Source organism: Gavialis gangeticus, unplaced genomic scaffold (genome assembly GCF_001723915.1).
Source record: "Gavialis gangeticus isolate Ggan-Ray unplaced genomic scaffold, GavGan_comp1, whole genome shotgun sequence".
Taxonomy (NCBI): domain Eukaryota; kingdom Metazoa; phylum Chordata; order Crocodylia; family Gavialidae; genus Gavialis; species Gavialis gangeticus.
In genome coordinates this window covers 30,177,068-30,203,182 of record NW_017729006.1, presented here as the reverse complement: position 1 = coordinate 30,203,182, position 26,115 = coordinate 30,177,068, and the positions used below count along the sequence as shown (strand labels likewise).

At 43.8% G+C, this 26,115-nt stretch overlaps 1 protein-coding gene and 2 gene segments (V, D, J or C); all 3 read left to right on the top strand.

The window, feature by feature from the left end:
- The window catches only part of AMPH (amphiphysin), a 119,519-nt gene extending 118,590 nt beyond the window's left edge, over positions 1-929 (top strand). For both annotated transcript variants that reach the window (XM_019509073.1, XM_019509072.1), the window contains one exon: positions 664-929. In XM_019509073.1, the coding sequence (XP_019364618.1) occupies positions 664-771 (108 nt within the window). In that variant the 3' untranslated portion in view covers positions 772-929. The remainder of the gene's footprint in view (positions 1-663) is intronic.
- A 17,583-nt stretch (positions 930-18,512) lies between these two features.
- Positions 18,513-19,638, top strand: LOC109291862. The segment is given in 2 exon segments: positions 18,513-18,615; positions 19,126-19,638. Coding segments are annotated over 2 exon segments (489 nt in total).
- Positions 19,139-26,115, top strand: part of LOC109291863 — a 10,406-nt gene continuing 3,429 nt past the window's right edge. The window contains 2 exon segments of the V gene segment in view: positions 19,139-19,221; positions 21,774-21,880. Coding sequence covers positions 21,838-21,880 — 43 coding nt within the window.

Below are 26,115 nucleotides of genomic sequence, written 5' to 3'. Positions count from 1 at the left end.
TCTCCCCCCTCGCCCCACCCGCCGTTTCTCCCCCCCCCCCCCCCCCAGCCGCCGGGGGCACTGTGTTGATGATCGCAGACAGTGTTCATAAACACAGTGCCTTATTTGCGGATTTCACCATTTGCAGGGGATATGAGAATGTATCCCCTGCAAATGGTGAGGGTCGCCTGTATATTTTTTGTGGCCCATCAAGGCTTTTGGATTCAGAAGTTTCTTCTTACTTAAACTAATAATAAAACCCTTGTCACCAGTAACCAAAAACACAGGATTAGAGTGAAAGATACATAATAAAAGGTGAGATTTGAAAAATGAAACAGCTGTTTTCCTCAGTATTGCTAAAAGTATCCACCTTCTCTCACCTCCCCTATACCACATGAGGAGATCAGTATTCTTTGAAATAAATGATGTGAGTTTTCAAAGGGCCTCAACACATTCTCCAATTATGCAGCAATAACATCTGGCCTACATATAATTGTGGTTTTTATTGCTTGCGCATTTTTCACTGCAATTGGGTATTAAACTTCTAAGCATCATAAAATGTTCTTGAAGTTGTGTCCATAAAATTTCACACCAACACAAATGATTTTTTTTCCTGTGCAAAATCAGCTATAAATCTCTTGAAGTACTTGAAAACTGAGAAACTGAGAATCTTTTTCTTTGCAGGAGGCTGGCTGGCTGACAGGCATTAAAGAATCTGACTGGCTTCAGTGCAAAGATGCAAGTACCTACAAGGGACTGTTCCCAGAGAACTTCACCCACCGCCTGGAGTAGTTCTCAGCTCAGGCATAAGAGTGTTGTAGGAAGCTCGGCCAGTAGGTTTTAACCTCTGTGAAACACAGGAGCCCCCTTTAGTAGTTATTCTGTTAATGGTTTTCAGACTGGTGCCAGACAAATGTTGGTGAAACATATCAAACAAGCATGAATGCAAACAGTTAAGCTAGCAACTTCTGAAGCAGTACATGAAAAAAAAATTAAAAAGAAATGTCCTTATTTGTTCACATGTACGTGGCAACAGGTTTGTTTGTGCTTTGTCGGAGCTATGGTGAATCCTGTATTTGATCCTTTCCCATGAAATCTGAAATTAGCCTCCTCAATACCAGAACCTTAACTTCTCTGCACTAAGTGTATTGTATTGAGTTGCACTGCAGAAAATTTTATTAGTAATCCTGTAGTACTGAGGTCAAACTATTATAAGTTTCATGTGTTTAAAATAAATAAACTGCTGCAAAGTTTTTCAATATTCTTTTCAAACATAGGGCCTTGTTACACGTTTATTTTGGGGCAGCTCCTAGACCTCTTAACCCCTGGATTATCTGCACATTACCACCTTTAAGTGGCTTAAAGCACTCACACTGTGGCTCAAAGTTACACCATTCCAGGACAGGATGATCTCTTGATCCGCGTAACCCAGCTCCTGTTCTGTTAAGGTGTGGCCACTCCCCACAGATGTGTCACTTAAGTTGAAGTTGTGACTTCCTTCATTTTTCTGTCCTTGTGTGACAAGGTATTTATCAGAGTTTGCAGATTTTGTTGCAATCTGACAGGGCCACGCCATGAGCACTTCTGCTGTGGCCTCAAATGTGCGATCTTTAGGCCGTCAGCTGTGCACTGAAGGTGCGACTTCAAGCTAGCACTAAGCCAATCAACATTTGTGCAGCTCACAGTGTAGCATGTAACAAGGCCCATACACACACACACACACACACACACACACACACACACACACACACACACACATGCATATATGTGTATATATAAATGCATACAAATATATATGCATTTACACGTTATCCTTCATTGTAGTTCTTTGACTCCGTAGTATCATCGAGACATGCGTTGATCTTACTCTGTCTGGCATTACAGTAAATAGTTTTGTTTCAAAACAAAACTAGCTGCTCCATTGCCAAAACATTATACAGTATCTGTGTTTGTAATGTGCAATTTTCATTCTGAGATGATGAACAACAGTTATAAAGATCATGTTCAAAGCTGCTAACCCCTTGGGATGGCATGGCTCAGTCTCCTCTTTTTTCCAGCTGCACTAGTTAGAGATGAGATAGTCTGGAGGAAGTGGTTAAAATGCTGATCTCTAATTTTTTTATTTAATTGGCTGCATAATAAAAACAAAACTAATATCTGAAAAGAAATAAACAATATATTTTCACCATGTGTATTTATGCAGCATACCTTCACAGATCCTTTTAAAATAAGATATATTATGTATACTGTATCAAAAAGTCATCTGTAACTATTATGTTTTTCAGTGTTGTGTCATTCAAAATAAACCTTTGATCCAAAAAAAAAAGAGTTTCATAAGTATTGTCTTTGAAGTTTGGTTAAATTTAAGTTAATATAACCCCAGTGATGATGATCTGTTGTGCTCCAACATAACAGATCCCCAAACCTGCAACCTTTTTCCTTTTTTAAAGAATGACAAGAAGTCCTAATGGTAGGAATCCCATTGCCCAGTCTCTCATACCTGCTCTTCCAAAGAAGGTGTCTTCCAGAACTCTAATCAGCAGCCAAGTGACCACGGGCAGTGAAGGAGTTTACGTTGGATTTAGTTGCCACACAACTATAATTCACTGGCTCTTATTTCCTTCTTTGCATGCTTTGACCATTTGTTTTGCTTTGAATCCTAGTCTTTAAAAGAACATTTTCATAAAGCAGCCCCCTTTGTATTGGTTGGTACACTGTATGCCTTGAAGTATTCTGTATTTTCTTAGAGTTTCAGTCCTTTTCTTTCACAGTTGGTCCTATGTGCTTCAATCCTAGGGTGCTGGATTTTGCAGCCCCCTGCTCTGTTGACAGACTTCAGTTGGTGCCACTGATGTTTGTGGCTTCTTGGGGCTTGGGGCTTTTTCTGATTTTTGTATATAGAAACCTAATAGTTTCAGAAGTGGACTGAATACAGCCATGTTGCTCAGACAGGCTCAGACTTGTGGTTACCTGCGATATTCGTTGACAGTTAGCACAAGCAGTCAGGTTCTAAGGAGATCACAAGGAAGCTCTTCCAGTTCTTTCTTGTGACTTTGATAAGCTGGAAGGCTTTGGTCCAGTGTTAAGACTCTCATCTAGGAAATAACCTTCCACTCTTTTTGGTCTCATAGTAGGTCCTAAGATCTGCTTAAGTCTGAGGCAGTTAGTGAGACGCAGTAATTCATTGCTGGTCTATGCTACAACTCTGATGTTCTCAGTGCCTCAGTCCACTACTTTATTGGGACTTGAGACCTACAATTCTTTAATTTATCATGACAGCATTAAAATAAATCTGCACCAAAGAAAGAACTCCAGTTCTCAGATAGAAAAAATGTCATCATCTAATAACAACTAATTGAAGCCACTAGCTGCTGTAAGCACAGTGATAAACCACAAGAGGAAAAAAGATATAGGCCCTAGGCAGATGTTACACTTAAGATACAATTAACAACTTAATCATGTCTTAAAGTGCAAACTGTTCAGAGGATTCATGGCACAATAAAACAGGATGTCATCTACAAAGTTATTATACAAAATATGTGTAATCATGTTGTGGCTAATTTTCATCCCATCTTAAATTGAATGTGTGGCAGAGTCCCAGAGCCCAGGAGTGGTTCTGATCAGCTGATCCTGTGCAGCATTGGCATCACACCAAGGTTTCACCTCTGGGGCCTTCCCAATCTGTCATAGAGTGGCTAGGACTGTAGCGGGATTACAGCATCAGCACAGTCTCTGCCAGCCAACGATCAGCTGACCAGGACGGGCTCAAGGTTCAGCGCGGTCCAAATCTGGAGGTGGTTGAGTGGTTTCAGCACTTAGAAGACAGTTGCAGCTGCAAGCAGGTGGAGACTTGACAGGACACTGAAGCAGAGGAAGTGGGAAATGAAAAGGATATTTTGCATTGGCTCTTTATTGAACACAGAAGGGGAAATCATGGCTGTACTGAAGTTGATGGCAAAACTATTATAGACTTGAATAGAGACAGGGTTTTAAGCAGGGCTGAGATCTCTGTCCTATTTAGAGCCTTCCTCAGGATTTGCCACATTTACCTAAGACAATGCCTCTCTTTCAGCAACCGTGACTTGTGAAAGCCACATCTCACCAGCACAATTAAATGATCCGAGATCAGGTTGGTGAATGTAGGGAGACATCTTTCACATGAGACAGGAACTGGACCTAGATCATGGAGCTCTTTCCTGCAAGAAAAAGGGAACTCTGCCTAGAGCTAAATAAAGCCGGCACCTTGAGCACACCTTTCCCCACACCAAGCACTCCAACTGTTGTCTCTCACTCGTCCCAAGCCCCCTCCAAATTAGCCTAATTAACATGGAATTCAATTTGCTGCATCCTTGAAATACTCTGGATATATTTTATGATTCTAGCTGTTAAAGACCCTCAGCTTCCTAGACAGGAGGAAAAGGTTTGTTAAGGATGCATTCTCAGAGAATGATTCAGCATCTCTATTGAGAGCCCACAATATGTAAGTATATTGGCCAGTATCATGGCTATAGCTTACAATGAATTCACCAAGTATCTTACTGCCCACTGGGAGGGCCATCAAAGATGTACTGGTCAAGTCCACTCCCCGAATAATTCATTCAGAGACCTCAATTTCAGCCTCATTTTGATACCGTTACAGAACCTATTCTGTTCCTGTTTCATAACCACTCATGCATGTACATGTCTTTTGTCACTTTCTTGCAGTTTTTGCCTAATAACATTTACTTCGCAACATTTTTAACACTGTTGAATAACTATTTCCATTTAGCACAAGTAGTGCTTGCCTCTGACTTCTGAAGGTGCTACTAAATTTCTGTTCATTACCTTTCCAAGGGCTCCTCATCTTGCAGCTACTGTAATATCTCTCACCCTGTAACATTTAATGCTAATAAACTAGTGTACATGGGTTAAATATAATAATAGCTTTCTTGGGGTTCCCCTTTAAGAGACACAGGTGGTGAATGCAAGCCACGTGTGTATGTGCAGACAGTAACCTCTGATCTTCAGTGAGAGATTTCTTCTTACTCCATTTGATTGTGCTGTCATTGTGATCCCTGTTGCACTTGTATGTATGCAGCTCCTTAAATAAGTAGATCAAATTTAAAATAAATGATTCTTGTCCTATCTATACACACTTCTTCTAGAGCACAGCAGGAGATGCTTCCTTACACAGCAGTACGTACTGTAGCAATTCCTCCTTCAGGATTTATTTTAGCTAAGAATCGCTTTCTTTTCTACTTGGTGTGTTTCTGATTAATGTACTGGTTTGGGCTGGATGAGTTACTGAATTTCATGCTTTGTGTCACCATAAAACATAACCCATTGTATCTCAATTTCTCTAATGACTTATTTATGTCAGAGCAATAGCACATGCTGAGTCTAGTAACCTTCCACAGCAGCTATAATTTCTAATTCTATATAAAATGAACTCTTGAAAGATTTAGGAAGCCAATCTCCTGATACTGCAGGCTGATTAGGCACAGTGTGGCCTTGAATGTTAGATGAAACAGCTGAAGGGAGAGGAACATCTAGTCTGAGCTAACAAATAAAATTTATATTTGTGTCTGTCTACCTGGTCTACCTCTCTTCCAATAATATAAAATAAGTTAGATATATCTGTCTATATTTTTTTTTGTCAAGCATCTTATAAATGTGTGCACCTATCCCAGCTGTGAAATGGGGAGGGAAGGCTATATGGGTCATAGTCCTAATGCACTCACAGTTGTTGTTTTTTTCTATGCCAAAGAGTTTATATTTCACCAGAGGTCAGTCAGCACAACCCCCAACTGAAGATGCAGCATATACAAAAAAAATGGTCTCTGCTAGAGAAACTTCACCACTTTCCTGAATGATACATAGTAAGCCAACAAATGCACTATTCTCTTTGTACAGCTGTAGCAATGTAACTGTAGCAGGGCACTAAGGTGCCTGCTACTTTTGGAGCAGTGAGGAAGGAGCCCAGGTGTGGGTTGCTAGGGCAACTGGACGGAGCAGTGACCCACACCTGCTCGTGGTCAGCTGACCGGAAGGGGCAGGGCTATTTAAACCCCAGGGCTGAGGCCAGGCAGGCAGTTCCCTCCTGGCAGCCAAGGGGGAAGGAGCTCTGCCTGAGTGAGCAAAGGGGAGAGGCCTGACTGCACGAGCAGCTCCCAATACTGGTGCGAGAAGGAGCACCCTTGGGCTGGCTTGAATGATGTTTTAGCTGAGCAGCATGAATTTATGTTATCGCCCGGGGGCTTGTGTTTTGGTTTGCTGTTTTCACCAGTGGCTTGGGAGAGGCTATAAGGGGATGGAGGAGGCCTCATAGGGGGTCCACGGCAGCGTGGGGACCTGAATGCCAGAGAGGGGCGGTATTGGGGGTGCGCTGACCCCGCGCATCTGAGAAGGTGCAGCATTGGGGGTGAGTCAACCCTGAATGCTAGAGAAGGCACTGCATTGGGGGTGTGCTGATCCGAACACCAGGGAGGAAGCAGCATTGGGGTGCACCGAGCGCCAGAGATGGGGGCAGTGACTGACAAGCACCTGTGGAGCGCAGAGCAAGACGAGGCTGTGGACAGCCCGAGCGCCTGTGGAGTGCAGAGTGAGACCGAAAAACGTCAGTTCCATCAGCAAGGCTTGGGGCGTGGTAAAGGGGTGGTTGGAGCCATGCATAGCCCATAAGGCTGGGGTGTACAGAAACACCCATTACAGAAATGGGGCCAGTGTACAGGAGGAAAACCATGTCCAGGGAGATTAAGAGGCAGCCTCCCTATTATATATATTTGACATCAAAGATGTGGCGGGTGAGAAGTGAGGGTGCTTTATAAACAAAATGGGCATGGTAAGGGGTGTCAGGGGAGATCATGGCAACCCCTAGGATGCCACCCTGTTACAGTAACTATGGGGAGGCAAGGGGAGAGCACCAGCCCTGGCTGCAGATAAATGGGGGAAGGGTGCCAGAATGGTGGCTCCTGAGATGTTTGCACCACACGGACCATATGGGAAGTTTGTATTGCTCTGCAACAAGCCCACCATGATGGCAGAATGCTCTTCAGTGCCTTTCTTGGCAGGGTTTCAGTGCATAAAGCAGTGTTGTGTCAGGTTGTGTTACTTAATGAAATCAGGCTGGTGAAACAGAAGTCATTGGTCAGTGGATTCTCTAGAAACTTCCAACCTACCCTTCCCACCCTCTCACAGAGGAGCCATAAGTGCCTCTGTAGCCTCAGCAGCTGTAAACAGACATCTCACCTGACTCAGGATAGATTGTCCCAGGGTTTGACCCTGTTCAAAACAGGAGTGGCACAGCTAGTTGTGTGTCACCCTTTCAAGCTGCGTTGCTGAGCCTTCCCCAGTAGGTGGCCACTGAGAGCACACAGTTTGCTGACTTGTCCCTGAAATAAAGTGCAATAACCGTACAGATGTACAACAGGATGTCCTAGGAAATGTGTTAGTACATCTTATCTGGAATACTTCAGGGGGGACTTGAGGTAGGACAGTGGATGTACATACCTGTATGATCCTGTGTATCTGTATGATCCTGGGACAAAAGGCTTTCTCCCAGGACAAATGCAATTTCTGATACTCCACTGTTTCTTTATTGTTTATGAGAGGAAAAAAGATTGCTTGCTCTTCTGAGCAAGACACAGCCCAGCTATTCATTCCATGCTTTTCAGCAAGAATCTACTTTTAAGGGATGAATTCGATCAATTGCTCATGAATCAAATGGTTTGTGTTTAAAATATTGGAACAACTTCAATTGTTTTTTTTTCTAATTCCATTTGCCTAAGCAAATTCACAGGTCATAGTGGTCTTTAATTAACAAGGAAAGCTGCAGTTGTATGCTCTGTCAGCACATATCCAACATCATTCACTGTATAACCTTAGATGCCTTAGACCATTCTCAGAGAGTTGGAAAACTAGGACAGTTACTTATTGCAGTCAAAGTGATTGGGATGGACTTGATATTATAAGTGTGCATCACTGTGATACAGTACAAACACACTTTGCTTTTTATTAAAGTGGGTTTTAAACTCGAACTTCATTGGAAACACAACAGCTGTTTATCTAGGTGCAGACATTTTAGGGATGTGATGAATACTAGGTGTGGGTTCAAAATGCACACAGTTAAACTCTCCTTAGGGTACTTGGGTCTTAATTGTCAGTCTCCAGGCAAATGCATCTCTAATGCTTGTTGGTCAGCAGCATTTAAAATAATCCCGTCACTTCCCAGCTTGACGAGATGTCTACATTGTGACACCATTGCAGGGTTTTTAGAAGTTAAGTATGGAAGATTTTTCTGTGATTGACAGGAATGCAGTTCAAGAGGAATGGAAATCCCCAATACTGTAATAATTTGAGAAGGGTCTTGTGTTTTATGTGTAGATGCTTCAAGTCACATGAAACAATAGTGAAAAATAGTAGACTAGTAGAAGCCAAGCAGTTCTAAAGGTACCAGTAATAGGGTTAACACACAGCCATGCAGGTATAGAGCTTCAATTCATTTGAAAATAGAGCTTGCTGTGCAGAAAGCTATGGATAAGTACATAGTCCAGAAGAGGTCATAGAAAGCAGATTATTTAGGAACTAGTGACAGCCAAATTAACCTAGTGGGAATGAATAATTCTGTCATGGACAAGTTAGGGGGCTGTGAGAATTGTGGTACCAGCTCACTGCTCCAGAGGTATACTGAATTTGCCTGGAAGGAGTAAAGATGATCAAGACCACCATCTGCTGCTCATTCAAGGAGGTACACATGCACCCTGAGTAATACAACATCACTGGTCCATCCTCGACTTCACAGCTGAGATCTTCACTAAACCTGCAACAGAGGGTCACTAACTCCACACTCAAAAAGGGCAATGCAGTTGCTTTGCATGATGCTACAAGGGTGGGAGTTTCTGGAAGAAAATGACTTTTTGCATTTGGAGCTTCTGTGATCTGTCATCCCAGGATGCTAGAACTAAGCCTAAGGAGGCCTAATTTAGATTAACCCTGAATAAGTAGCTTTGGCTCTGTGTGTGCCTGTATAATACAACCTAATAGTTGCACTGCAACATACAGACATTTCAGATTTGTCTACAGGGAGAACCTCAAATTACATTGTTAACTTCTACTCGCTGTGCTGGAACAGAAGGCAAAATCTAGCTCAGTGTGCTGAATGGGAAGAAATGGCAATCTGTAGCAATAACAATGTGAAGTTGCCATAGATTAACCAGACAACCCAGTTATGCTAGGGGCCCCTCCACACATGTAGGGAAAGGAACAATGGGATTTAACGTGCATGGCAAGAGGCATGATTGTGGGATTGCACTTTAAATCCCACCTCGCCTCATTGCCTGGGCTCCCCTGCACCAAAAAGAACCATGCTCCCATGCCTGGGACCGCTCTCAGCTGAGGGGGCTCCCAGCTGTAGGGGCATGCCATGCAGCTCCAAGGCTGGGGGACTGTGGCAGCCATGATCCCCCAGCCCCAAGGGTTTCATGCATCTCCAAGGCAGCAGCAGAGTCAACAGCTGAGTCCCCTCAGTTGCAGGACTTGCAGCCCCAGCTGGCCACAGTGCACCCATACGGCATGCATTGCATGGTACAGGAATTGATATATTTTGTGTGCTTCCTCGCACGAATTATGAACTAGAATCACTACAGTTGTGTCCTTTAATAACAATTTGCTAAAGAAAAAGTGACTGATACAACATTGTGGCACAGAAAAAAATCAGCTACAATTAGAGAAATCACCTCCTGATTTCACTGGTTTTTATTAGTCGGTTATCTGCTCATGTTGCTTTTCATGAGCTTTACTCCTCTTTCAGCAGCAGGGGGAGCCAAAAGCTCAAATTTGTGTTTAAGGGCATGTGTAGATGAAACAGGCCCTAAATTGAAGTTGTGGGTTTTAAAAAACACTGCTTCAATTTCAGGCTGATTAAAACCCTGTGTTGTGCACACGCCCCACTGACTTACCTGTCTCAATGGCAGTGGGGAGGGGAAGACGAGCTGCTGGTGGGCAGAGCAGTCCCTGGGCGGGGGAGGGAGGGTTCATGCTTCCCTCTGCAGCAGCTGTGCCTCCCCCCCCCCCGTGGCACCTCCAAGGAGTCTTAGTTTGCTGCGCCCCAAGTCCTTTAAGGTGCATTACGTCATCAAATTTCCTACAGCAGCTGGATTAATGCACAATATGCTGCGGAGGCATGCAAACACCGACACCATTAAAGCAGTGCAAAAGCATTTAGCTTGCTTTAAAGTGCTGTGCGCATGCCTCTCATTTCATCTACACATAGCCTAACTAACTAAAACTGTCACTTGACTTCTTCAATTTGTATAATTTTAAGCAGGAATTTGTTGCAATAAAGAAACGTGGAAAAAAAAGATTATGTACAGATACACTTAAGAAATTAAACGCAGTAACAGAAGCAAATTGGATCTCCCATGCATAGTGATTGGACACTTACATCTAGAGACAAATTAAGACAGAAGAATATGTTACTCAATGATTATATATGTTATAGCCAACCATCATTCATGCATATTAAAAAAGGTAACATAAACCCTACACACCATACTTGGCAACTCTGCAGTGAATAAAAAGCAGTACATGAATCAAAGGATAAAAACCATGTCATTTAAAAGCTACTACTTGTGTTATAAATACCTCAAAGTGTAAATAATGAAAGACTGTAAAATCTGCAGCTTGATTCACACTTATGCTCAAGCTGCTTCATCTTACTCAGGTATTACAAAGGCAATCAGAAATCTATTTTGTGCTTTTTTTTATTTTCTCTCATCTGGCAGTCTGTCTATTCACTCTTTTTGTGCATTTTTTTTCTTGGGCCACAAACATAGGTTAGTCAGCGTCGCTTTTGGTTCCAAGCTGTGGCACAATGTTGCAATAAATCCTGCAGGAAAATGTTGGCTCTCACCTGCCTCACCACATCTCTTTAAGTTCAAAATGATACTTCAGTGGCAGTTGTAATGCCTGGGAGGGTTGTTGTAGCTTTTATGGTCCAGGAAAAATGTGAAGCAAGAATTTTTTTTGGTGATATCTTTTATTGGGTCAACTGTATAGTTGGGAAAGCTGTTAGACAAGCTCCGGGGCACAAGGTACCCTTCTTGTGCACTTTGTGCCCAAAAACTTGTCTAACATCTCTTCCAACTATATAGTTGATCCAGTAAAAGAAATCACCCCCTCAAAAATCCTTCCCTTTTCAACTGTCTTGTTCAGAAAACAGGGCTTCATCGCATAGTCTGTCACAGACTTAGTTTTTTGGCCTCGTATATAAAGAAGGGAGCGGATGGAAGAGAAATGATAGAATTAGAAAAATGTCAGAATAACATAAATGAGCAAGTTCTCTCCCTTCTCCGTCATCAAGAGCCAGGATAGTATTTTCAGATACAGAAGTGTATTTCAGCTTGATGGTGTTTAAGAAAATAATGGCATACAAGGCCCCATTAGTCATCGTTGTAATGCAGCTGTCTCAGGGGCAAAAGGCACTGGGACAGTTCAGGAGAAGGAGGGAGAAGTACATACAGCTTCTGACTGGAGCTCCACAGCAATCTACAGCTTGAGCAGAACAGAATCTCACAACAGCAATATCCGTTTCAATGGGAGCGAGGAAACTAAATGCCCATGAAGATCTAGTCTCTAACTCTTTGGAATCAGTGGGATTTGGATCCCAAAACACCTCTGAGAATGCATATTTATAATTGTACTGTTACAAAAGGATCCCCAGGCTCTTTAATGAAGATGAGTGATCAAGTCCTTTGTTTTAGAGAGAGAGAAAGGAGGTATGTGAGCTGTACCCAGTAATCGATGGGCTTCTGGCTCATTTAAAAGGAGAGCCTTATGCTCAGTGCGTTGGATGGGATCAAGTGTAGAATATTTGTGATTAGGAAATATGTCCGTTCTTCCAGCTCCACTGATACATAACTATTTCTTTCTGGTGTGAAGACTTCTGATTGCGAAGAGGTATGACTGTGGTTCACTTTTTAGGGGCCCAAGAAAATGCACTGAGGAACCTGCTTTGGGTTAAATGGCTCACAATTGGCTCACAGTTGATCTTCTCATACCAGCATGACCTGACCAGAAACTCACCCAAACACACATGTGCATGCACACGTGTCCCCTCTCAACCTCCCTTAATTGCAAATTCTACAGTGAAATGAGGACCACAGCCAGACCCTCGGCCCTTCATCTCTTTGCCTGATGACTTAAAGGGGGGGAGGGGGGGGACGTACTCTCACCTTTTTTCTTTCAGCCTCAGAGTATTTCAGTCTTGCAAGAGCAGTGCTGACTTCACTTGATCTTTCCGTCTCAAGAAGCTGCAGCAGATGAAAGAAACATGGTGGGGCTGCTGGAAATTCTCTCAGCTTGCTGCTTTCCCTGTATGTTTCTTGATGTTTTCCATTATTTTTAATGGTTTTTGTCATTATTATGGTTAAGCTAGATACCCTCTGTGTTAAAAGGCTTTTGTTCCAGGGCAAAACCCAATGGGGTAAGACTGGACTAAAAAAATGAGCTAACAGAGGAGAATGTATGGGCTCAAAAGTGGGGATGGAGCTTTACAGATAAATAACAGAGGACGGCAGCTGATGCTTCTTGGCCCTGTAGTTTTATATTTATTTACATGTCTACGTAGATGATGTAAAACTCTAACGTCAGAGTTTTCCCATTCCTCACCCTGATGGGAGAGTTTTACCCGGCACAAAATGATATGCAAGGCAAGAAGTAGTCCCAGTACAGTAGATCATGAAGAGGGAATATTTCTAGGTGACCTCCCCTCACTGCTCCTTTTCCTCTTCTTGCTTTCCAGGTGTGCTGTGGGCCATTAAACTGGATCAGGAGCCACCTGTCATTATACAGGCTGCACACCAGAGCAGCACAGCTGAACTGATCTGTAAAGTAACCGGCGGTTCAGAATCCAGCTATATCCACTGGTACCGAGCCTTACCAGGGGAAGCGCCACAGAGAATACTCTACTATTCCTACTCCAAGGCTGAACCCACCCGAGATGTTGGCATCCCGAAAGACAAATTCACAGCCTATTTTCAAAGAAAGGACACCTGCAAATTAATAGTGCACAAGCTAGAAAAAAAAGACCGTGGCCTCTATTACTGTGCTACATGGGAGTTGCACAGTGTTCCCAGTCACCTGCACCCTGTACATAAAAATACAGCTTGTGAAAGTGAAGAGAAACATTCACACCATTGCTGCAGCTGAGCAGGCTCAGTCCCAAAGTACAGCAGACATATCCTAAGCCACATCCATTCTGGCCAATACAGCAGTTTTGTTCCTTATTCCAAGTCTGACCACCCAGGCTGCGACTGTTCCTCAAAGCTTGCACATTTTCTACACTCACTTCCCTAGCACCTGCCTAATTATGTGGGCAGAGCAAGCAATGCCTGGTAAAGAGACTGTTGCAATGCATGAACTAAGCATGTAAATAAGGAAGGCAGGCTGGGAAGGCCATAGACTTCAGAGAGCTGGGGGTAAATTAAATGGAAAGATGAGGGGAAGGGGATTTCTAGTTCAGGAACAAGCAACTGAAAGTGCACTTCTGCTAAGACTTTGCAGCGATGGAAAGTCTTTGTCCATTAGCATATGCGGATACAGGAAATTTTGCTACCCCACTGCCAAACCTGGGTCTAAATCTGGGTTAAAATATACTGTGCAAAAACTGCCCATGTCCACTTCACATTATAGCTCTCTGTCCATTATCACCTTTACTGACTCTTCATTGGCCATAGCAAAATTATTCAACAGAGTCAAAGCTATGGTATGGCACTGATGTAACCCTTCAGGGTGGATATTGCTCTATTCTGTATAACTAACTGTGGGATTGATTCATCACTTCAGACTAACTGCTTAGCTGTGTCGGCTGGGTAGGATTACAATGGCCAATGTAATGTAAAATGCCAGTGTAATGGTATTCTTAATTTATTGTGGTTATTTATGTTAGGGTGACACCTAAAATGATCAAAGGACATGTTGTGACATCAACTGGGCCAATGGGTTCTACTATAATTAATGATTATCCATGCCATAGTAGGGTCTAGAGGTCCCCATTGAGAGTGACCTACCACTATGTTGGGTGCTGTAAAAAATGTATTAGGAGGATGTCCTTCCCCATAGGGATTGGAGTCTAAGTAGATATGTAGACAAAGGGTGGGAGACAGGAAGAATTACCCTACTCATTTACAGAAAAGCAAGAAAGATTTAGGGTCAATTTTTTAGGAAAACTATAGCACTGCCTTCCAGCTAAAATCAAACCGAGTAGCAAGAGCTCTGCAGTTCTTCCAGTCAAACCCTAGGTAACTTTGCCAAGGGAGTTTGTGGCACAACAACATTGCAAATTGACTTTAGACCCACGTGGAGCCCTTGTCTAGTGGTCTGGCCATAGAAGTCCGTATGGTATATAGTACTGTGTGAAAGCACTCCATCAGTGGGAGGAGAGAGCACTGAGAACCTATGGTGGTTAATGCATTTGCACAGGGAGTATTTTGCAATTGCATGACCAGTTCCAGCCGCCTCTATCACGTTCGTGAAACAGGAAACTAGGCCAAGACGAGAAAAACAACAACAACCGAACCCTCATCTCTTGCATCATTAGTCAGGCTTGGTTAACAATCTTGACCTTTGTTTTCTTTCTTTTCTTTCTCTTAAGACGGAGAAGTGTTTTTTGCTTGACTCAAATCTTCCCTTCCTGAGGAATTGCAACAGAAGAAGGAGACATGGTAGGGTTCCTGGAAACCGTCTTAGCGTGCCTATTTCCTTGTAAGTTCTTTGAATACAATAATTAGTTAATGTTTTTCTGAGAATTTTTTTTTACAAACTTATAGGTGTGCTGCTTAAAAACAATTCTACATGATAGGATGGTATTGTCTTAGCATAACCAGGAATAAATAAACCTGCATACTACTTTCCTAATGCATAATGGTGCTTGCATAAGTAAGGAGGTGGCAAGCAGGGTGCCAGACCCAGGTGTTATAGGGGGCATAAAAAGAAAAGCCACTGGCACCACAGCCTATGCCATTGCCCTACGTGCTGCAACCGCCAACGTTGCGCAATTGCCCAGTTCATTCTCTCCTCTACCCCCACCTTTTGTGTTGATGTTGGATCATACATTATCTAGTTATTTATTCCTGGTGTGACTTAAATAGACTACTCACAGTAGTGAGCTCAAGGCAGTGGAGAATTGAGTCTAGTGTCCCATCCTCGTGTATACCTAGGTTTCATGAATAGCTGCATGTCTCTGTTATCTAGAGAAGGAAGATTGCTAGCTGTCATCCTCTCTTTTGCCTTCTAGATTTGCTGTGGGCCATCCACCTGGAGCAGATGCCAAGGGTAATTGTTCAGCAGTCCCATTCAAGTAGCACTGCTGTATTTACTTGCAAAATAACTGATGGGTCAAGCTCCACCTATGTCCACTGGTACCGAGTACTGCCTGGACAAGCGCCACAGAGACTCCTTTACCTCACTCTCGATGGGTCCAACGTGCAACGAGAGTCAGGCATCTCCCGGGATAAACTCTCAGCCTTTGCAAATCCCAGAGTCTGTACCTTGGAGATATACCAGTTGGAAAAGACAGACAGTGGGCATTATTACTGTGCGACGTGGGATTTCACACATAGTCATAAAACTCATGTGGGCCTGTACAAAAACCCACCACAACTCTAGGTGCAGTGCTCCATGCCCATCCTACAGCTGCAGCCATCCTACACTGAGTCCCACCCCCACCCCTTCATTCCAGCCTACAAAGCAGCCCAGCCTCAGTGCCACGTACCAACACAGGAGCCTTACATCCATCCAGCTCTGCCAACAAAAGCAATGCGGATGTTATTCATTGTTGGCTCAGTCATCACCTACCTCACCCAGGTGGGTGAAGTCAGTTCTGCTAGGCAGGCCCTGGAGAAAGCAGCCTGGAAGCCAATGAGCATTGACTGCTTAATGGGTGACAAGAAGAATTTGTGAGTAAGAGAAGGGACAGGTACCCTTCCTTCTTCAGGCTTGACCCCAGTCACGAGATAGGCTTCTCCTGCAACAAATTCACAGCCAATTTTGTAACCCAACGCACATGCCAACTGGTGGGACACTAGCTTGAAAATAAAGACATTGGCCAGTGTGACACTGCTGCATGAGCATAAACATGGTGGCACGGGCCTCTTCTGGCCTTGCAGAAAAAGCACTACAGGAGTGGAGGGCAGCTGAATAGGTTGATTCACACTCCCCAACCTGTGCTATACAGTAGAGCATCTCTTCCACACCTATCCTATCCAATACAATAGCATTATTTTCCCTTCCTGGAGGTCCCCAAGCTTAGACTGATGCCCTTCAAGGTAAATGGAGCTGCCTAACGAAAGGCACTGCACCTGCTTACCAGTGGTGGCTGAGCTAGTAAGCCAGCTGAAGCAGGAAGTCAATTAATGACTTCAGGAGGTCAATTAACCAGGGCGGGAGGCTCAGAGGATATATGACTGCAGAGTTTGTTAAATAAATAGAGAACAGGAAGGAAAGGAAAACGCCTAGTTTGTTTACTACAGAAAGCAACTTAAGCACACTGCAACACAATTTTCAGCAGGCTAGAGCACTAGTATACTCGGGGTTACCCCACTGGCACTTCCTGACTACAGCAGGTCTAACTTATATTGTTTTAAAATCACCTGTCTCCATGCTGCACCAGCTCTCCTGCCTTTGTCACCTCCATGAGTTATGCATTGATTCAAGCAAAGAAACCACAGTACAAGAATACAAGATGTGCTAGCGTTACCACCACGCTCCATCTCATGTTGTTTCCTTCTAGTGGCAATTAATCAACAGAAATTGGAGTGTATGCTGTACAATAACCTGTTTAGTTCATGAATTAATACATGTAGGCCCCAAGTCTGACCCTGGTTGCTGACACTGCACCCAGGGACATGGCATTACAATAATACAAGCAAAACCAGTTTTGCCCCACTGAACACGTAACAATAGTGGGAATAATAAGGTACAGGAGATTCGGGAATTGTCATGCCATAGAAAAGTGAATAAAACATAAAATGAATAGGTTGGCTCCTTTGCATGCATAATATGGCCAGAGCTCAGGGAGCAATACTGTGGAAGTTGTATGATTTTCGATGACTTTCAAGGGCTTCACTCCAAGGAAGCATGGCATGGCATTGACATTTCCAGAATGTAAATCTTTGTGGTGTACTAATCCCCGATGAACAATACTGTATAAAATTCCCTTCAATATTGCACTGATAATTAAAAAACCTTACTCTACTGTATATATTTTAATGATCTGGCACTGGTCTCATCTCTCTATCTACCTAGTTAGAGTAGGATGACAGTGCCCATCACCATGGTGGCACAGAACACAGTTCTGATGGTGGTGTCCAAGGAGAAATCATAGTGGAGTCGGCTTTCTATATGTCCCAGACTGAAGGAAAATCGATTTGCTTATGTCTTTATTTGCTTCTCTGTTTGTGTACTTTTTGAATATTCCAGTGCTGCAGTTTTTTGCTTTCTATTTGGAGAAGGAATATTTATTTAAAATAGTATTTCTAAAATGCCCATGTAGCAATACTATTATTAATGAACTGTTGTCATTGCTGCTAAGGTGGCACTCACATTGACTGGTCAGTGCCTTGTACTGTGCACTGAACAACTATATAATGGCAATATTCCCTTTCCTGTATGCTTTATAATATATATGTCTATAGATATATGCATAGATATATCCATATAGCTACACTTCTCAGACACTCCTATAGAATCTTTTTTCTTAGGTTGTAAAGCAAAGGGCCAGGCCCATTTGCACATGTGAGCTCCACTTAGGAATACAGAACCTCAGTCTTAATTGAAGTCTATAGGTTGTAGTCTACAGTAAATAATAATACATAAAGTGATTTGATTTTCATTATCTGAAATGTCCTTGGGTACAGCTGGGCCTCAACTAAGACTCTGGCTTCTTTGTGTTAAACACTTAGAAACACCTAGTGAGAGGCTGTCTGCACCCAAGAAGAATTAGAGTGACTCTAGATAGGTTTTTCAGAGAAAAAACGGAAGAAAGGGAGGAATATCTTTATTTTAGAGATAGGAAATTGAGGCAGAGAAATTTAGGACTAGCTTTTCAGAATGAGCCAAGTATGTGCCCTCTTGCTGAGGGCAGAAGTCAGTTGTAGTAGCAGGCATTATACACGTTTGTCAGTAAAACTCTACATAACTTGTCCCGGGTCACACAGCTGGTCTCTAACAGCTGTGGGAACTGAGTTGAGAACTTCAGAGTAGTACTTCAGTGCTGCAGCCACAAAAGAAACTGGACACACATCACTAAGTGAAACGCCTATTCAGAGGGAGGAAGAAGGCACTGAGAACTTGTTCTGATTAGTGGAAAACAGACACATGTGCAGGTAGTAATTTATAATTATAATGACAAATTCACAAATGAGCAGGAGTCCTTCTCTATTCTGTTCTTGCAACAGGAAACTCAGGTAAAACAAGAAAGCAGCAGCAGAAGTTTCCTTTCCTAATTTGCTTGCTCAGGATTACTGAAAAATCTCTCAATCTTTCTCCACTCTCAAGAGTGAGCAGTGTTGTCTTCATTTGATGTTCCCTTCTGAAGAGCTGCAGCAGGACAAAGAGACATGGTGTGGCTTCTGGAAACCTTCTTAGCATGCCTCTTTCCTTGTAAGTTTTTTAATTGTTACAGCTAATGTCTTTATTATATGTTGCTTATCATTGCTTTTCTATACAGGACTATGGAGCTGATACACCAGCCAAATGCAGCAATTTCATGCTGGTGCAAGCCCCGTGAAACCAGTACTATTGCAGCAGCTTGAAATGGGAGTAATGCAAATGGGTAAATAAGCTGCTCTCCCAATATGAAAGAGACAATAAAGCTTTTTCTCCACTGCTCTCTTATTCAGTTACCTTGGAACACATATTAGCTAATTATTTACACCTAGAAAGAGAGGGTGCAAAACAGAAATCAGCCACTCAGACTGAAAAGGTTTTACAACTTTTCCCATTATATTGCCCACATATCAATGGCCATAAGACAGTGGGTAGTTGAGCCCAATGTCCTGTCTCTACGTATACCTAGGTTGCACACACACCTACAGATCACTGCCCTCTGGAAAAGGAAGACTCCCAGCTGTCATACCCTTTCTGATGCTCTCCCCTCTCTGTCTTTTCTAGATTTGTTGTGGGCCATTGGCCTGGAGCAGGAGCCCAGCTTCATTGTTAAGCAGTCGACACTGGGCAGCACTGCCAGGATCACTTGCCATGTCACTGGTGGGTCCAGCTCCACTTTAATCCATTGGTACCGAGCACTGCCTGGACAAGCACCGCAGAGAATCCTCTACCTCTCTCTCTCTGGGGATAAGCTAGAGCAAGACATAGGTTCTAAGGACAAATTCTCAGCATATGGGAAGCAACAAGCTTGCAATTTTATAGTAAGGAATCTGAAGAAGACGGACAGCGGGGATTACTACTGTGCCACCTGGGACCTCCCACAGAGTCACAACCCTCTTCCAGCCCTGCCCAAAAAACCCAGCATCGTTCTTGGTGTGGGGCTCAACTCCTACCTCATTGCTGCAGCCAGGCAAGTAGAGCCCCACACCCCAGCATGTAGAGAAGCCTAGCCTCAGTGCCATATGTCAACAGGGCAGCCTTACCTCCATCCAGCTCTGCCAACTGAAGCAATGTAGATGTTAGCTGGACATGGCTCAGCCATCCCTCGCTTCACTAAATGAGTGGGACCAGCCTGCTTTCCTCAGGGCTTCCCTACCAGTGCTGGTTCCACCTTTAAAGACAGTACAAGTGAGTGCCCTGCCATGCCAAATATGCATTGACTACTTCATGAGTGACAAGAGGAGGTTGGGAGTGAAAAAAGGAGAGACAGCTACCTTTTCTTCTTCAGGCTTGTGAGCCCAACCAAGTTCTCTAGTGAACTGTTTCTAACCAAGAGCACATGCCAACTGGTGGTATATGAGCTAGAAAACAAAGGCACTGGCCAATGCCACTGTGTTGCATGTCACATGGACACACGTCATCTAGATCAGGGCTGTGTGGGCTGGATAAGGTTGCAGGGACAATCTGTGAGCTGTATTGGGCCCACAGACTAGCTCCACATGCTGGATGTAGCATGCAGGGCTGGTTTGATGCTAGTGCCACAACCAGCGTACACCCTGGACTTGCCTGGCATGCTATGTGCAGCACACTCATTGGATCCAGCCCTGTGGACCACATGCAGTCTGCACCAGCCCCTGCCCTGAGCACTGCACATTGCATGTGGGACCGGTCTGGGACATGTACTGCATGTAGCACCTATACTGGACTAAGCCTGCATGCTGGATCCTGAATGTGGGGCTGGTCTGTGGGCCAGATCCAATCTGGCCCCAAATCCAGAGCACAAGGCTGGTGCAGCTTAGGCGCTGTATACAGCAATCCCCCTGAGATGGCCCCATACTTCATGGGCAACACACACCTCAGGCAGTGTGTGTGTCTGCTCCAGTCTAGTACACCACATGTAGCATGTGCCAGACCAGCTCTGCACACTGCTGTTATTAAGATGACACCCAAATTGAGGAGATTCATTGTCCTGGTCACTGAAGAAAGAGAGGATGAAAAGGCTCCTTCTAAGAAATGCCTTGTAGGCTACATTTCATTATCTCTTTCTCCTTCCATCTTTCCTATGTGAACTCTCTTAGATTGTAAAGAAAGGAATCAGGCCTCTTTTCACATCTAAATAAGATTTATGATTGTGGGACCATGAGTGGAGCAGTGGCCTATGTGTTCTACTGTACCATAAATAGTAATAAATTATAGAAAGTTTTTCTTGTTATTTGTGATATTGTAGGGTACCAATTATGCTTGATCCTTGTAGCTAGAAGCACCTAGTGAGAGGTAGTCTTTTTCCTATATAGATTACAATTTAGATCATTGACACAGACAAAGGGTGTGAGAAAGGAAGAATTGTTATCCTTGCTTTAGAGGTAGGGAATAGAGGGACAGACTCAGGCGACTGGTAGGCGGGGGCACATGCCCCCCCCCAAGATTGGCCCCTAACTCGGCACTGCTCAGGACAAGGTATTTGTTCCGCTGCGTGGGCCGGTGAAATGTTGGGGGGGGGGAGGAGGTTTAGTTGGTACAGCTAATGTCTTTATTATATGTTGCTTATTATTGATTTTCTATACAGGACTATAGAGCTGATACATCAGCCAAATGCAGCAATTTCATGCTGGTGCAAGCCCCATGAAACCAGTACATGGCACAGAAGTATAGGAGTGGATATGGGGCTTTTGGCCCCTCCCTCCCCCTCCACCCCCCCGACTCAGGAGGCACCAGTCACCCCCGGGGACAGAGAGATTTGGGTATAGTTCTTTAGGAAGAACTAGACTTTTGGCTCTCTAACATAAGTGTATCAGTGTTGTGTGCATGCTGCTCACACATCAATCTGAGACAAGGTAACATGCCTGAGGTACCACAGGCAAGCCGTGGCAGCACGTGGAATTGAGTACTGCACTTTACAATGAGCCCTCATCAGGTGCCTTCACCAGTGAACTGAAGGAGAGAGACTTATCACTGTGTGAAACACTGCATCCGCAGGAGGGGAGCATGCTGAGAACCAGTTCTGGTTAGTGTGACACAGATGCATGCAAAGGGAGTCCTTTGCAGTCATATGACTGGACCCTGTATGAACACACGTATGCCTTTTATTACGTTTTTGCAACAGGAAACTAAACTGAGATAATAAAAACAACAGAAGCTTCGTCTCCTAGTTGGTTGGTCAGCACTGGTTCATGAACTTACATTTTGTTTTCTTTCTTTCTTCACTCTCTCAGGAGTGAACAGCATCAGCTTCATTTGACCTTTTCCTCCAGAAGAGCTGCAACAGAACAGAGAGACATGGTGGGGTTTCTGGAAGCCTTCATGGTGTGCATCTTTCCTTGTAAGTTCCCTGGACACAGAATTATTGTCTGTTATCTATTGTTCTCTCCGTACAGCCCTATGGACCTGATACTCCAATCCCAAACAGCAATTTCATGTGGGTGCCATCGCAGTAAAACTGGTGGCACTGAAATGGAATAAACTTGCTATAATGTAGTCAGGGTACTGAATCCCCCATGCTGCTTTCCATAAATAGTAATAACTTTTAAATTGTAGGAAATTATTCTTGTTATTTTCAATACTGTATGCAACTACTGTAACTGGTTCTCCACTACCTTCTACTTTACTGGCTGACCCTGGATCACACATTTTCTAATTCTTTATACCTGGGCAAAGAGGGTGTGAAATAGAAATGGAGAACTCACAGTTTTTGTAGTCATACTGCCCATGCACAAATGGCTACATAGGACACAGGAGACCTGAGCCCAGTGTCACATATTCATGTATGCCCAGGTGGCATGGACATTTACTGCTCTCTGGGGGAGGAAAACTCTTAGCTATCATCCCCTGTTTGATGTTGTCTCCTATCCTTGCCTTCCAGATGTGCTGAGAGCCATTAGCGTGAAGCAAGAACAGATTTCCATCACACAGCCAGCCAATCTACATAGCACAGTCAGTATCAGTTGTAAGGTGAATGGAGGGTCAGCTTCCACATATGTCCACTGGTACAGAGCGCTGCCTGGACAAGGACTGCAGAGACTGCTCTACCTCAGTCTTGATGGGTCTAATATAAAGCGAGACACAGGCTTCTCCAGGGAGAAACTCACAGCTGTTGTCAGGCAAAGCACCTGTACCTTGTTGGTGCGGAAGCTGGAAAAGACAGACAGCGGGCACTATTACTGTGCCACCTGGGAGTACACAGAGCCACAAACCTCTTCTAGCCTGACACAAAAACCCACCGCAACTCTAGATGCATTGCTTCTCTCCCACCCTACAGCTGCATCCAGGTAGCCTGACCCCACACCCACCCTCCAGCCAATAGCACAGCTAAGCGTCAGTGCCACACACCAAGACAGCAGCCTTCTGTTCATCCACCTCTACCATCTGATGTTTGCCAGTAATGGCCCACCTTCCCGAGTGAGAGAGACGAGGCTGCTTTCCTTGGGGTCTACCTATCAGTGCTGGCTCTACTGATATAAAGGCAGCACAAGACTGTGACCTATGAAGCCAAATATGCACTGACTGCTTAATGGGTGACTAGAAGAGGTTGTGGAAGAGAGAAAGGGAAAGCAATAGGGTAATTTTCTCACTGTAGTGTTTTTGGTGTAGTAAGTGGTTAGAGAAGAGGAGAGGTAGAACATTTTCTAGTGTGGAACAAGTGACTACCTTTTCATGTTCACTGGTTATTTTCAGCGTGTACCTGCAGCCATCACCGATGCAGAATGCAGGAGTTCTGCTGTTGCTGGAATACGTATAGGCACAAAATAACTCCATTCTTTGAGTGATTTTCCTCTCTCATTCAAGGGGTTGGTTCAGGGTTGACAGCAGTAGAACTTGTACAGCTTTTGAGCTCTTCATGTACAGGGAATCCTGGGAATTTCTTCCGAAGTTGCCAAAGGGCCCTATCATGCATCATCACACAGAGCCTCTGTGCGTCAGTCAGTATAAGACCTGGGCTCAATATAAGACAGGTGTCTGGATACCACTTTTACACCATCATGAAGTTGGAGGCACCTGGATGCTGATGCTGCTCCCAAACATGTCACATTTAGTGGCTGGCAATGGCTGACCAAGCATTCCCTCTTGCAGGGATCACTATCTTCTGGCAAATCTCCCCTCTTCCTCCCCACATGACACCTGCTGCTGCAGAGGGGAAATAAACCGTTTAGATTATGCTGGATTCCAGGAACCTTAAACTGCTTATTTCCATATTGTTGTTGCATGCCAGTATATCTGAATGCTCACGTTCTTGCACATTTGTCTTTGTCACAGCAAGAACACCATAGCAAACAGGTGGGTTTTTCAACGTGTCCTGTGGGCAAGTAGCATTTGCCTCAGCTCTGTTCTCTGATATTTTATTTTTTTCCCTGATGCATATAAGCCAATGAAACTGGATAATCCTGTATAACTTAACTATGTGTAGTGCTCGGTTAAGTATACAGTACTTGCCTATCACGCAAAACTTATTTTTGAACAGCCACAAAGGTGTGGTTCAGTTACAAACTCTTTTTGAATGCCGAATCTAAATCAATCTCCAGTCAAGTTCTTGGTGCACATATAAAGGAAGGCATTTTGTTTAGAGAGAAGCATGGACATAGGTATGGGTCTACACAACTCAAGGCAGGGGCTGGCCAATTTTACAGGCAGATCACAGGCCATTTTCACGGGTTTATCATGGTGGGGGTGGTCCCACACCTCTAATTGGCTGAGGGGCCCCAGTGTCCATACTCCCCCCCCGAAAGGACTGCCCATCATACAGCCCTTGCTCCTCACTGCTGATTGGCTGAGATGGCTGTTTGTCATGCAGACCTGCCCCTCAAAATAGCGATTTGAGTAGGTCCCTAGACGTAGGTCATTTTAAGAAGTGAGGAGATAGAACAGTTTAAGTACTAGTTCATTACTATGTAATTCATGGAATCAACAGCTATAAAGACCTGTTTGATCATCCAATTCATCTCACTGCCTGTATATACTTGTTTATTACATTATATTTTTCTAGTGTTTTTTTCCAGCCTAGGTCTCCAGAACGGAGCTTCCACCATTTCCCTTTGAAGATGATTTCACACCTTGTCTTCTAATTTCCTTAGTGCCTGCAACTCCTCCTAGTTTAAAATTATATTCAAAAACTATTAAAATATTGTTTACTTCTCCAGATGCCTAGGGCTTTTTTTTCCTTTCCTATTAATTAAAGATTGCAAAGCACTGAGAGCCTCTAACAAAAACTTCCTTAGCCTGTAATGTGCTGAGGATTGCTGAAGGCACCATTATCTCCTGCTGAAATTGGTGAGAGCTGAGGGACCTCAACACTTCCAGGTATGCTCAGTGGTTTTTCACAATTAAGCTTGAGATGAGCAAAATATTCTATTTATATCTACACAGTGCAATAAACACCTAATAAAGGGTTAGCACTTTGTCCTTGAGACTGGTTTTTTCCCTAATCTCTTGATCATTATACTAACCAAAAATATTTTTTTAAATGGAAATAGCTTATATTTCAAAACATAATCATCCCAACAAGTTCCTCAAGAAGACCCCATTTCCTGGGGGCTGCAGAAAGCTTGGAGAGCTAGTCCTACACACTGGCATCTTAGATGCCTTATGGCCATTCTCTGTTTTAGAAGGTGCTCCCTTATATATCAAAAAGCAACAGGTAAAGGTAAGAAATGCAGTGTCAATGATACATCTATCACTGACCCAAAGATTGATCCACTAAAGCAGTGTTTTTAGTCTTGTGATGTTTTTTATCATCATAAACTGTTCACAAACACATGTTTTACCACTGACAAAGCCACAAACACCCTTTGCAACAACACAGGATGCTTCATTTTTTCTTTATCTTTATGCTTTATCTTTAAAGCAGGATTCCCAACAAAACACTGTTTAAATTTCTGGCAGCTTTTGGATTGCAAATACCTCACCTTTATGTAACAAAGCTGTTGGATTTTTTTAAACAAGCACATTCAAAAAAGCCTTTTTCACCCTTTGTATTGGTAATGGGATTTTCAGGTATCTGCTGGTGGAAGTTGGAGCCAGGAGAACCTGATTTCATGAGTGACTTTAATGGAAAGTGAAGAGGCTTAGGACCATGTGGAACCATTCAACATTGATTATCAATGACCATTACAGGCAAAACACTCCTTTATAAGCCTTTTCCACTTCTTTCAGTGCAACAGAATTTAGTCATTTTAAAAGGGTTTTCTTCAGCTCTCAAGGGCCGCATCCAGACGAGCACAGCCATTTGTTTCCCCAGAAACAAGTAGCAGTGGCACACCTTGTGCCACTTCTACTTGTTCCTAGGGAGCACCTATGCCACTCGTTCTCTTGTGTGGCAGGTTATCTTGAGTGGGGTAAGCGAGGCTGGGGCCAGAAACTCTGCCTCACCTGGGGTGCTGGGGGCCTTCAGGAGCTGCAGCCATGGCGCTCCTGAACCTGGGAGCCTGGCCTGCAGCTGGAGCATGGTTCCCCCCAGCCAGGCTCTGGTTTTGGGTGGTGCGCACTGCCATGTGAGCCACCCCACTTTTTTTTGCCACGGCTTTTTTTTGACCCTGGGATCAACCCCCACCCCCCTCTCCCCCG